This window comes from Dicentrarchus labrax, unplaced genomic scaffold (assembly GCF_905237075.1).
Source record: "Dicentrarchus labrax unplaced genomic scaffold, dlabrax2021, whole genome shotgun sequence".
NCBI classification, from domain to species: Eukaryota; Metazoa; Chordata; class Actinopteri; family Moronidae; genus Dicentrarchus; species Dicentrarchus labrax.
The window spans coordinates 14,728,726-14,742,563 of record NW_026136717.1 but is presented as its reverse complement, the minus strand read 5'-3'; the positions used below and the strand labels follow the sequence as shown (position 1 = coordinate 14,742,563).

General features: G+C 41.2%; 1 protein-coding gene across 2 annotated transcripts; it reads left to right on the top strand.

Moving 5' to 3' along the window:
• Positions 1–4,595: 4,595 nt before the first annotated feature.
• On the top strand, positions 4,596–12,874 carry si:dkey-185m8.2 (trichohyalin). 2 transcript variants are annotated; one of them, XM_051428623.1, is made up of 3 exons: positions 4,596–4,812; positions 5,163–5,912; positions 7,107–12,874. In XM_051428623.1, the coding sequence occupies exons 1-3, from the start codon at positions 4,764–4,766 to the stop codon at positions 12,776–12,778; spliced, it is 6,471 nt and encodes a 2,156-aa protein (XP_051284583.1). In that variant the 5' UTR covers positions 4,596–4,763; the 3' UTR covers positions 12,779–12,874. The 2 variants fall into 2 exon arrangements, with proteins under 2 accessions (XP_051284583.1, XP_051284582.1); XM_051428622.1 differs by having other exon boundaries at positions 5,115–5,912.
• Positions 12,875–13,838: the final 964 nt, after the last annotated feature.

The following is a 13,838-nucleotide window of genomic DNA, read 5'->3' as shown; positions in this document are numbered from 1 at the left end:
TCAGTCAGTAGGAACAGGATGTGGAATCTATCGTGTCTGTACAACCCACAGCTGGATGGAGCTCAGAGAGATAAAGTCACTAACTGATGTCTGAGCTCTGCAGCTGTCAGAGACATCTTTGTTTTGTTTTTCTTCCATTTTTTTTTTTTTTATATTTCTAATATAAGCCATGTCAGTGGTCCAGACTGAAATATCTCCACAGGTTTTGGATTGATTGCCCTGAAAGTTTGTACAGACATTCATGGTCCCAAAAGGATGAATCATAAAAAACTGAGATTGACTTTTAAGGTAGCGCTATCATCAGGTCAAGATTCTGACTTCTCCAGGTTATATGTTTATGAAAAACAACATATTTCCATCAACCTCAAGCTGTTTTGTGCTACATTGTGCAAATGATAGTACGCTAAACACACACACTGCACCTGCTAAACATCAGTATGTTAGCATGTTAACACTGCTGTGCCTATCTGTAAATACAGACAACATTTGATTTCTGTTGTTTGAGTTTAAGAAGTGGAAGAAAAATGATCTGTCACTTCATACAAATATGTTTTAATTTAGTGTTGCTAATAATTCATGTTTATATAATTGCATTGTTTGTTTACAGAAAAAGCTCTTTCTGATGTCTATTTTAATAGTGTTTGTTTTAGCTTATTTCAGGGTTGATTAGAATAAGAGTTTTAATTCTGTCTCTCTTGTTCCTGGTTGTGCAAGTCGTGGTTGGTCTGCTCGCTTTTGATGGTGCTATGGTTTGCGGTTGCATGTTTACTAGTGTAATGCTTTTATTTGAGGTGTTGGTTTTGGTTGGTGTTATCTTTACACAGGTCTTCCCACTGTTCCACCAGTGGCTTCCCAGCTGTGGTACGATCCTCTCCTCTTCCTCACTTTCTCAGGTTTTTAGTCTCGGCTCTAAATAAAGAGCCAGTTATGGGAGTTAAGCCACACCGACTGTTGTGGCCTCTTTACTTGAGCCGCTGTGTCTCAGTTCAATTGGTAATTCCTGGTAAACTATTTACAATTGGAGTTTCACTAATAAGTTGCCTGCTTACTGGATTTGTACATGACTGGAATAGACCAGAATAGTGCCTGACCCTAAGTTGGTCTGTGGTAAACTGAAGCTGATTCTGAACCGGAAGTGGCCCAAGTTTGAACCCCAGACTTAAAGGTGTGAAGTTTATTTTAAAATAAGCACAAGTTCATGTTCTCTGTTTCTTAGAAAGAAACGATCTGTGTGCATCATTAGTCAAGTTTCCATTCATATTAGTGCATAATTTAGACACATTTGTTTAACTCACTCTCCAGTTGAGCAGAAGCTTGATTGATGTTTAAGTCACGGGCTTCATTTACGTCATGATTTATACGTTTCCATTGCACTTTGTTGCATTGCTTAACTTTTTTGCATTAGACTTGATTATTATGTTATTCTTGTCATTATCTATAACTTCTGCAACCTCTTAAACTCATTACTGTTTAATTTCTTTAACTCTCATACTGTGGAATATGTTTACATTACATGTTGGTTTTTGTGTGCAATATTTTGAGACAAACAGTTGAAAGGAAATGCTCTTATTGAGGTCTAAATATATTCCCGTCCTCAAAGAAATTGACACCTTTTTTGTTTGCATCCATGTTCGCTTACTCACAGTCCTTTTCTTTGCTTCCTTGTTGGCACATTGCTACATTTCCATTGCCAGTTTTCTTGGCTGTCAACTGTCAAGCAGTTAAAAAAAAAAAATGTGTAAAAAAAACAGGGACCCACTTGTGAAAACATTACTCCATACTCTCCAACTCCACTGGGTACCTTTAAATACTCTAAATGGCTGGATTTTGGGGTTGTTGGCTTGCAGTTGGTCTTCTGGTGCCAGAACAGGCCTCATCAAATCAAGAGTCTTAGGATAGAAACTACGTTTGCTGGTGCTACTGTTGCTTTTTTAAAAATACTTTCATCACTTTTACTGTAAGTAACTTACAGTAAGTAACTTACAGTAAAACTACCTATTTTACTACTGTTACCAGTGACACCATTATATAATATGACCACCATTATTCCTGCTGCTGTTGCTATTACTCCTACAGTCCTTCCTCTGATACTGCTACTATACTACTAAGACCGCTTTCTGCCTTCACTCATTTTCCATACTGGCACTGATACTGTGTTGAGGGGTAATAAAGCGCAAGAAGTGAGTCCAAACAAAATAAAAGACACCACTGTTTCAGAGCGAGTCGATCCACTACATTGCTTATGCACAAGAAGTCCTTTTTTCATTCATTCGTTTAATCATCTGCTGCTACCATGAGCAAGAATTTCCATCAGTACTACCCAAAACATGATCATTAAAATACAGTTTAATTTTCTTTATAAAGCAGATAAAACCTTATAATGTTTCAAAAAAGAAACTTTATTGCAGCCTTTACTTTAAAACTGATGGCCAGGTCAGCGACAGATGTGAAAGCAAAGCTAAAAATACCAACAAGCTCCACTGCGGAATAAAATTACAGAGGAAACACTGCACTGTATGCCTCTGGGTTTCCCATTTCCACCACTAGCACTTATCTTCTTGATTGAACAGTTAATTTCAGGGGCACACTAATCAGCACATGCCAATGCAAATTTATATGTTACATTAAAAAGAACAACTGTGAGCTTCAACGTTGATGGGAGCATTTTCTGGGCTGTTTTTTATTCATGATATGGAGTCTTTTAGATGCCAGGCAGCCTCATATTTGGAGGGAAGTGCTGCTGCTGCTGTTGCTGCTGCTGTGGCTGCTGCTGCAGGGAGTCCAATAAAAAGTAATTCATTTGACATTTACAAAAAGCAGCACACATGTGAAAAGGCATCCATCATGGTAATATTCACTGAACACTTAACAGACCTCAAAACAACTCTGCTCGGGTTAATGGCACCAAATCAATACGGCTGATTCAGTCCTTTCCATAAACAGGGTTTGTTTGTATTAACCCTGACTGGTGCTGAAGGAAAGGGTGAATCATAAAGGACATGATCTAATGTGTGTGCGTGTGTTTTTCATGGGACAGACTGGACAAGACATGAAAACATGTTGTACCATATATGCAGCCAGGGACACACAGCCAAGGTGCAGTGACAGCAGGCAGGCGTGGTGAAAGGATACTGGCTCTTCACACAATACAACGACTGTTAGGGGGATTAAAAATATCTAACTTTTGCATAAAAACACAAACTCTGACATCAAACTCTGGTTAGCACTTTACTTTAAGCCCTCATTTATGTTGGTTTATAACACCGTATAAGGTAGTTATATACATAGCTATAAGGACAAACAAGTGTAACTTCTACAACTTCTCTTGGACAAATACATTAATACTTATATCCGCTACTATATATTGTATTATAACATGTTTATTAAATGTATTTATACTGCCTCTAAATGTTAATAGCAGAGGGTTAAGGTAAAGTGTTACCACCAACATAAAAAGCTGAATATTACATTGAATTATTGCACTAAATCCTTTCAAACACTTGATAATAAGAGCTATTTATGTATTTAATCATATCACATGATCTTCTCTACACATTCGCTGCCCAGTTTTTTACTTGCTACAGCCAGATACGGACATTCCCAGCCTCACCTGCAGCCACCCACCTGCAGCCACTTATCCCCTCATAATAAACAACATCCCATTTCCACCCAACTCCCTGCCAGATCGTCTATCAGGCCTTCCAAGCGGCAGCTTCCAGCCTTTTTCCTGTATGTCTGCCTTCCTTTGCTTACGACCCTTTGGAGTTGTCTGCCAGATCTGACTGCTTACCTGTAGCCTGATCTTTCCTCTAAACTCTGTTTTTACATTATCCGCTGTATCTGGGAGTCATACAAGTCTTATTGATTACAAGGAAGATCATGTTTGATTGAATGCTCTAGAACAATTGCTAAATGGATGTCGCGGTGAGATTGTGTGCAGATATATTGAAGGGATCATTGGAGGGGAATTATATGTGGTTACTGGCTTTATGTTAATGTTGAATTTAGGAACAAACTGTATATTTTGACACTTTGATAAACTTAATGAAAGATTCTCTTCCTTGCTTGTTGCTGTTACTTTCATTTTGTATCCTACGTGAGATTTTGATTACAAAATAAACCTTTATTATAAAAATGCAACGCAACCATAAATTGCTGCAGTTTTTCACATAATGTGCATTTTGTATATAGTCAACTTCTGTCTGCTGTTTTGCTCATGTTCTCCTTTAAAGTAATGCAACAACATGATTCGAGGCAGGAACTTGTTACCACAAGGCAAAGTTAGCACTGTTTTACTTGTGAGAAAAGGAAACAGACGTGCCACACATTTACCACAGGACAGCGCCTGACGGTAATGAGCTCTACAGCTCTCCTCATGACTTCCTGCACACACATGTTCTGTATGTACAAAATGTTCATACATTAATGAATCCTTGCCACTGTGTGCAGCATGCATGTATGCATTGCTGTGGGTTTTGCAAACATGTGCATGTTAACGTGTCATAAAAGCTCACTGTGCCATCTCTTGACTTCCTGTCGTCCTGGAGGAGAACACGTTAGAAAACCACAAGCAGGTCACATGACACGGCAAGTGTTCCACTGTCTGTACTCAGTTTGTGCAGCACATAGTCTCATTTTGGATCAATTACCTATCAGGGTATTTCTATCGTCTTTCACAATGATGGTGAAGAAATACTTCCTGTAAAAGACATACAGGAACTAAAAAGAGGAAGGCCAAGCGAAAGAAAGTGTACAGAGTAGTGATGGACACGTCAGATACGACCTGCAGTCCACTTATCGTCGCGAATGGTGGTGAGTTTATGGTTGAGCTCTTACATTCTTTGTTTGCTCAGGTGTTTTACATCTGAAATAAGCTTGTAAAATTAATTGACTAACACAAGTATATACTTTCTGTATATCAAATGCAGTATATTATGCATTATCATGAAATAACTAAACATTAAGTTTAATGTTTCATGATAATTAGATTAGATTAATTTGTAATTTGTAAACAATCCAATTATGTAAAAATAAGGTTTAAAATGCAGTTTTATGTATAAAAAGGAGACTAGATGACTGATTACTGTAACACTTCTGTGTTTTGTGTCATTCAGATTATCCGGTACGGTGCAGTGAGGAAGTACTTCTCCCTTTCTTCACAGATGAGAGTCTGCAGGTCGCCATGGACTCAGAACACCCTCCTGCTCTCTCAGAACTTAGACTGGTCCTTCTGGGCAGGAAAGGAGCGGGAAAGAGTGCAGCATGCAACACCATTTTGGGAGGAGGGTTTGAGAGTGGGAAGCCCACGGAGGAGTGTGTGAAAAGGCGAGCTGATGTGGCAGGGAGAAAAGTCACGGTGGTGGACACTCCAGGGTGGGAGTGGTACTACCCCCTCAACAGCACCCCGAACTGGGTGAGGAGAGAGACTTTGCGGAGTGTGTCACTTTGTCCTCCTGGACCCCACGCTGTGCTTCTGGTGGTGCGATCCTGCGCCTCAATAACAGAGGACTACATCAGCGAGATAGAGGAGCACCTGGAGCCACTGGGAAAAGAAGTTTGGGAGCACACCATGCTGCTGTTCACAAGGGGAGACGAACTAGGCCTGATGTCCATGGAGCAAAGAATCCAGTCGAGTGGGCCAGCGCTCCAGAGACTCCTCCAGAAGTGCAGGAACAGATACCATGTTGTGAATAACCGGAGCAAAGGAGATGGCACGCAGGTGAAAGAACTGATAAGAAAACTTGAGGTGATGGTGGTGAGGAAGAAGGATGGGAGCAGTCATATAGAGATGGATAATACGGTTCTGTTGGGCCTGGAAGCAGACGGGAAGAGGAGAGCGAGGGAGAGGAGGAAGAAGCAGAGGCAGATGGAGGAGCAGATGCAGAGAGGGGCCATCAAAGCTGCTCTAATGAGTAAGTTCTTCAGTCTGTTCAATTTGTAAATCTTCCTCAATACATCATATCACAATCAGGCACAGAAAAATATAAATGAATGCCTAAAGCTGCACTAATCACTAGCAACAGTAGATCATATGACTAGGTGTGGTGTGAGAGATGTGGCTCATAGTGTCAAACCCACAAAGAATTATCATCTGACTCTGCAGTTCCCTCAGCTATAAGGCGTTCGGGGTCTTTTCCGGCCCACTGCACACTAACTATTCAGCAACACACAACAGACAGGCGAGTTTAGCTGAAAACTAGCTGCTGAAGATACTGTAGTGGTGCATTTAGATACTAAAGAGCCAGATATTATTATTATTCTGTAGGATTTATATTCACCAGTTGGCCAGAAACACAATTCCAACGTTGCTCTTTGTCTGCTGGATGTGTAAAATAATCATATGCAAACACATTTGTCACATTTTTATAAGGTTGCTGATGGTGCTGTAATAATGATGTACCTAAAGCACAGTGGACTGTTTTTAAGCCCCGTCTAGTGCACTGTTTTGGTTTCTGGAGTTACTTGATGGTTGTCTGACCACTTTCAGCAACCGTAGGTATCCATTTCCAGCTTAAAGCTCTGATAAACCCACTGAATGCTACCTGCCCAACACCCATTAGCAGCTGGGAACATACTAGTGAAGGAAGTCAAATGTTTAGCAACTAATGAGCTGGATATTTCCCTGGAGAGTGGTTGGAGACCCAAATAAAGCTAAAAGGAGAGTGAATACTGGACTTACATTCACTGTTGGCAAACACAACTCCAAGTGAACTTCTTGTTTTGACTGTTTACTATTGAACTCTTTAATTAACACTATTAGCCCACTGAGTGCAATGTTTTTGGTCAAATGGCTCAAATGTTTACTGTTTCACTCATTTAGTTTACAACTTTGATAAACCCGCTGTATGCTACCTGCCGAGCACCAAATGTAAGACGGACAAAAGCGGGCAAAAAAATGAACATTTAGCAGCTAAAGACCGAGATCATTTGATCAAGACAACAGAGCTAAAAGCAATATTTGACTTGTATTAATCAATGTTTAGGTAACTTGTTCACCAATAACAACGTATGAAGCCAACAAGCTAGTAGTGGAACTTCCTTTATTTTATCAGGGATGAACTTTGTATTGTCATGCCCCGATTACAGAAAACCTTTCTCCCTTTCAGGCGATGGTGTTCAGGGTTCCGAGCTGGACGCCCACCATTCGTTCTCCAAGGTTCCCCGACGTTTACTAGAAGTCAGACTGGTTCTCCTGGGTGAGCGTGAAACAGGAAAGAGTTCTGCCGGGAACACCATTCTGGGAAAAACTGGTGCCTTCCATGCGGGGGCGGTAACAGAGGAGTGCTTCCGTCAGCAGGCTGAGGTGGCTATGCGGCTGGTGACTGTGGTGGACACTCCAGGCTGGGAGGGAGGCGTAGCGGGTGCCACGCCTGAGAGGGTGAAGAGGGAGATTGTCAATAGCGTGGCCTTGTGTCTGCCAGGGCCCCATGCGCTCCTGTTGACTCTTAGGGTGGATACACTGGTGATGGCGGGACATGTGAGGGAACATCTGGAGCTTCTGGGCGAGGGTGTATGGAGACACACGATATTGCTGTTCACCCATGGGGACCAGCTTCGACAGGGGGTGGATATTGAGCAGCACATCCAGAGTGGGGGCAGAGATCTCCAGTGGCTGCTGGAGAAGTGCAGGGGCAGGTACCATGTCATCAGCAGTGTAGATGGAGGAGGAAGAGGAAATGGAGGCTCCAGTATGGTGACAGAGCTCCTGCAGAAGGTGGAAAAGATGGCTGCAATGAACAGGTGTGAGGCTTTCTCTGGCATGGTTCACGAGGTCAGGGATCTGAGCCAGCAAAGGAACGAGAAGTTCAACCAGCGCCTGAAGGACATTGGAGATAAAATGCTTCGCCAGGAGGCAGAGTTGAAAAAAATGAGAGAGAGGGAGATGAAGAGCATCAGGTGGTTTTTTGACAGGAAGAAAAAGGTGAAATCACCTGGAAAGACTGATGTTCAAAGGGAAGAAGAGGAGGATGAGGACAGGAGGATTGGAGAAAGGAAGATTGATATTGGGGAGCTAGAGGAGAGGATGCGATGGCTGACAGAGGATAAAGAAAGAGAAATTCAGGATCTGAGCATAGAGAAAGAGAGAATACGCGTAGAACTAAACCAGAGTAAAAGAGAAAAGGAAGAGGCGATGCACAACCTGGAGCTAAAAGAGACAGAGATTGAGGAGCTGAAAGAAAGAATTGACGAGCAGCAACTGAAGCTGCTCAACCTTGAACGTGTCAGTGCAGAAAATGAACATGAAAGAAAACAGAGGGAGGATACCATTAAAGCGCGAAAACAAGAGTGGATAAGGGAGGTCAAGAAATTGGAAGAAAACACAGAGCTGCAAAAGAAAGAGAAAGAAGAGTGGATGGAAAAAGTTGACTCTTTAAAAACAGAAATGGACGAGATTAAAAGACACTATGATAATGTTCTCGAGAGAAGAGTAGAAGAAAAGAAACAGGAGATGGCAGAGCTGGAGGACAAACTAAAAACAGAGATGGAAAATAAACTCCTTGAAAAAGACAAAGAGCAGGAAGAACTGAGAAAGAAAGCAATGGAGGAAAAGCAGATAACTCTTGATAACGTAAAACAATATGAAAAACAAATGGAGGGGAAAGTGGAAGAAATGAAATCACAACATAAGAAGGAGATAGAGAGAAAAATGCTTGACAAAGAGACAGAGATACAGGGCATTAAACTGCAGCAACAGGACATGGAGAAAACTATGGAAACAATGAAAATTCAACACAAAGAAGAAATCGATCAGATGATGAAAAACTATGCAGAAGATAAAGAAAGGGTCAAACAACAGCATGACAATAAAATAAGGGACATTCAGCAAGAAAAGCAGAAAGAGATTGCAGAGCTGAAAGGGCAGTTTGCAAAAGAAGCAGAGGAACAAATGCTGGCTAAAAAGAGAGAGATAGCAGAGTTAGAACAAAGTTACCTCGTCCAAATGGAAGGGAAAATGCTAGAAAATAAAGAAGAGAGGGAAATTATTCATCTAAAGCTCAAGAAAGACATGATACAAAAGATGCAAGAGAAAGAAAAAGAGATAGAAGTGTTAAAACTGCAGCATCAGGAAGAAATGGCAAGAAAAATGAAAGAGATGGAAAAAGTAATGGAGGCGAGGAGAGCTGAACACAAGGAGGAAATAGATAGAAAAGTGAAAGAAAAAGAGGGAGATATGGAAAGGCTCCAACAAGAGTACAGTGATAAAATAAGGGACATAGAGCAAGAAAGGCAACGAGAGATTAAAGAGCTGAAACAGCAGTTTGCAGAAGACATTGAGAAACAAATGCAGGAAAGGCAAAGCGAGATAAGAGAGCTAGAGGAAACTTATGCCACCCAAATGAAAGAAAAGGTGCTGGAAAATGAAAAAGAGAAGCAATTGATAATTGAAAATCATGAAAAATACATTTTGCAAAAAGGGCAGGAGAGAGACCGACTAATAGAGGAGTTAAAACATCAGCACATCAATGAAATCAAAGAAACAATACAAGAATGTGACATGGAAAAAGAAACAATCATTATGAATCTCAAGAAAGAGAACGAGCAAAGACTGGTGGAAAAAGAAAGTGAAATAAAAGTGATTAAAGAACAGTTGCGTCAGGCAGAAGATGAAAGAGAAAGAGATAATTTAAATCATAAGAAACAGATGGAGCAAAAGCTGGAGGAGAAAGAGAAAGAGATAGAAGAGATAAAACTAAATGTCAAAGAAACAAAGGAAAAGCTGCAACAAAAGGAAGAGAAAGAAATAGACAATTTAAAGAACAAGTTAGAAATGGAGCAACAGCTCGAAGAAAAAGAGAAAGAAATAGAGGAGATGAAATTAAATGTGAAAGAGGTGAAAGAAAAGCTGCAACAAAAGGAAGAGAAAGAAATTGATCATTTAAATGATAAGAAAGACCTGGAGCAAAGACTGGATGAAAGAGAAAGAGAAATAAAAGTGATAGAAGAACACTTAAAAGAAGTTGAACAACAGTTGCAGCAGACAAAAGAGGAAGGAGAGAGAGATCATTTGTATCTCAAGAAACAGATTGAGCAAAAACTCGAAGAAAAAGAAAGACTGATAGAAAAACTGAATCAACATATAAAGGATATTGACGAAATCCTGCAAAGAAAAGAAGAAGAGAGAGGAGAAATTATTCTGAATCAAAAGAGAGAGGCTGAGCAGCGACTGCAAGACAGAGAACAGGAGATGGAGGAGATGAAACTACTGCTTTTAAATGACATGGAGGGAAAACTAAAAGAAAAGGAAACTGAGATCGAAAGTCTTAAACAACAGGCCGACTCCAGGGAGACGAGATGGAGGGAAGAGCAGAGGAAGAAGGACGAGAGAGGAGAAACTGAGATGAACCAACTGATAGAAATCATTGACAAGAAAACAAAAGAAATAAAACAAGCAGAATGTCTTCTTGCAGAGAGAGACAGCGAGATTACCGAGACAAAGAAGGCATGTGCGAGCTACTTGAAAGAAATTGAAGAGCTGAAAGAAAGCATTAAAAACCAAACCTCCAGTATCATCGAGATACAGCAGCAACACACAGAGCAGGGAAGGAAGAAAGATGCCGAAATTATGGAAAAACTTCAGGAGAAAGACGAAGAACTCGACACGCTGAGGCAGAGAGACAGAGAGAGTGAGAAAGAGCTCGTCCAACTGAGGCTAACAATCGAGCAAACAAAGTCTGAACTGAAGGGGCTCAACAGCAAGATGGAAAAGGAGATGACGAGTATGATTCAGGAGTACGAAAAGCAGATTGCGAGACAGAACAAGGACATAGAATCCATCGCAAAGGAGAAGGACTGCGCTATAAGTCGTTTGGGGGAAGAAAGTCAGCGAAGGATCTCAGACGTGACAGAGAAATATGAGGAAAGTCGGAGGAGAGTTGAAGAGCTGCAGGAGCAAAATGAGAAGATGAGAAAAGAGGCGGACAATCTTAAAATAAAGTGTGAGGAGGTGAAGAGGGAGAGTGAAGAAGAAGTTAGAAAACATCTGAAGGGATATGAAGAGCAGGTCAAGAGCATAGAAGGAGAAATCCAGAGTATTCTTAAAGAGAGAGATGTGGAGGTCAGGGGGTTAAAGGAGACGAATGACAAGCTGCAAGTCGAGATAGAAAGGATGAAAGAGAGAGAAGGTGAGGCAGAAAAGCAGATTAATGAAATGAGAGAGCACTTCCAGACACAGCTGAAGGAGAAACAAAGTGAGTTCAGAATTAAGGACGAGGAGATCGAAAAGGAATTCCTGAAAAGGGAAAAAGATGTTGTGGAAAGGAAGCAGGTTCTGAGTAGAAATGAAGAAGAGCTAAGCAAAAGAGGACATGAACTCGATGCAAAAGAGGAAGAGCTTGTTGAAAAAGAGGCAAAGTTGGAAAGTAAGGAAAAAGAACTCAGTGAATGGGAAGCGAGTCTAGAAAAACAGCAAAAAGAAAAAAATAAACACGAGCAAGAGGTAAAAACGAGAGCGCAAAATGTCGAGAAAAAGGAAAAGGAGCTAGAAAGCTTGCTTAGAGCTCTGGAAGGCAAACAGAAAGAGCTGAGCTGTCATGGCCAAGACCTTCAGAAGAAGGTTAGAGGGATAAAAGATCAGGGGAAAGAGCTGAAAGACAGGGAGTATTATCTAAGAAATGAAGAGCAGGAGTTGCTCAACTGGAAGTCAGAGTTGCAGATGCGAAAAGAGCACGTAAACTCTACAACGCAGGAGCTGGACGAGATGGGGAGAGACTTGGCTTTGCTGAAGGAGGAACTTTACAACAAAGAGAAAAAATTAAAGACGTCGCTTGAGAAATTGAAGAAATGGGAACAGAATCTTACAGAACGGGAGGAAGGGTTGCTCAAAAGAGAGACAAGAGGTTTAGAGAATGGACAGCATGAGGTTGATGACAATGGGAGAGTCCATGGGAGGGATGTTTTTGATCTGACAGTTGAGAGCTCAGAAGACGACTTGCATTTAGTGTACCAGGAAGTAAGTGAGAGAAGGGGAAAGGGCAGAGGAAGAGAGTCAGATAGAGGAGAGAACACAAAGGATGGGGAGGATCAGAGGATGAAAACAGCATTGTCAGCTGCAGAGAGCAATAACTGTCAACCTGAAACACTAAAAGGGATCAGGACGGCTGAGGAAAAGGAAGGGACGAGAAAGAAAAGAGACAGAGAGGACTTGAAAAAGGCAGAGGTCAATCAAGATTTCCAGTTTTTATCTACAAGTCAGGGTCACAGAAGCACAAACAACAAAGAGCCTCCAGGGTCAGATTTGAGGGTGATGGTGTTAGGGGAGTCCTGGTCGTCTCACTCCCCAGCCGGAGTCACCATCCTGAGTGGAGAGGCATCCAAACACGATGGGTCTAACTTCAGGCCCTGGAGAGGTCAGATAGCTGGACGACGCCTCGCCGTCGTAGAACCGCTGGGTCTGAGATGGCGGGACGGACCAGATCAGACCAACATGATGCAGAGGAAAAGCATCCATGACAGTATCTCCTGGTGTCACCCAGGACCTCACGTCGTCCTCCTGCTCATGCCGGCCTTCCTGACCTGCACACGGAAGTACAGGAGAGCCGTAGAGGAGCACATGAGTTTGTTGGGGGAAGACATTTGGCAGCGCACACTGGTGCTGTTCACATGGGGGGAAATATTAGGGGAGAGCGCAGAACAGCACATCCTGAGGAACGGGGAGCTAATGGGACTCGTAGAGAGATGCGGGGGCAGGTATCACGTACTGACCAGCAAGAAAAGCAACTCAATGATTGAGGGATTATTTGAGAAAATGGAGGATATGGTGGCTTTGAACTGCATGTAGAACCGTGATGAGAGACTGTGAATTTATCATGTAAAAAAGGTGTTTTTCATCATGTTATGTGAATATTTTTCAATAAATGTAACCAGAGGTGTGAAATCCTTTAGTTATTTTATTTAAGTCAGAGTACCAATATCACGAAATGAATATACTGCATTTTTATTAAAAGCACCTAAGATTTTTTGGGGGTCGGGCCTCTCCAAAGGGTCACATGATAAATCTGAGGGGTTGTGAGGTGATAAATGAGGCAGGAAAGAATACATTTTTTGTTTATGTTCTTAACTTTTTTACAATCTTTTCTTTTTTTTTGGTGAAATATTTGATCATTTTACCTCTTTGGGAACACTGGCTACATGAAACACTCACTCTTTTTTTATGCAAGAAGAAGGTGGTTTAATCTTGAACAGTTAGCCTACATTGTTTTTTTATAAGTGTATGTTTTTAATCTGAAAAGTTACTATGCATCTCAAAGTACAATGTCTCCTTAAAAAATGTGGCAGCAGCAAAAAATATTCCAGTAAAACTACAAAATGATACTTGAGAAAAATGCTGCTTTTCACCACTTAATTTGACATCCTGCTCAATGAAAGATTCATATGAATTTTTATTACTTATTCATTGCTTCAAAAAATCATATCCAATGTGATTTTTCAGACGAACTTTAGCTGACCTGCACATGAAATACAGAGTTTCATACTCTCTCCACAAGATGGGGACCTTGTGTCAGTGTAGAGATTACTCTCTGAGCACCGAGGTAATCAGTGTTGAAAGTCACTGATGACAAGGAGTTGATGGTGAAAGTATAGTGAAGCTAGTCAAATATTTTTCTTTTTTTCCTTTTTTTTTTAACCATGTTTTACAATTTTCTGTGTAAATGGCTACTTTTAAAAGGAAGAGCACACAAAGGCTGACTAGCAGGCCCGTGCTCCATCTTGACTGGAGGCATTTTCAGGAGAACCAAACTGTCTCGCAATTATAACCCCAGGAGGCCTCCCGCACGCTGAGAGGACTCCTGCTTTGACAAGTAAATTATGACTCTTGATGAGAGGAGTAGAGCTTTCTC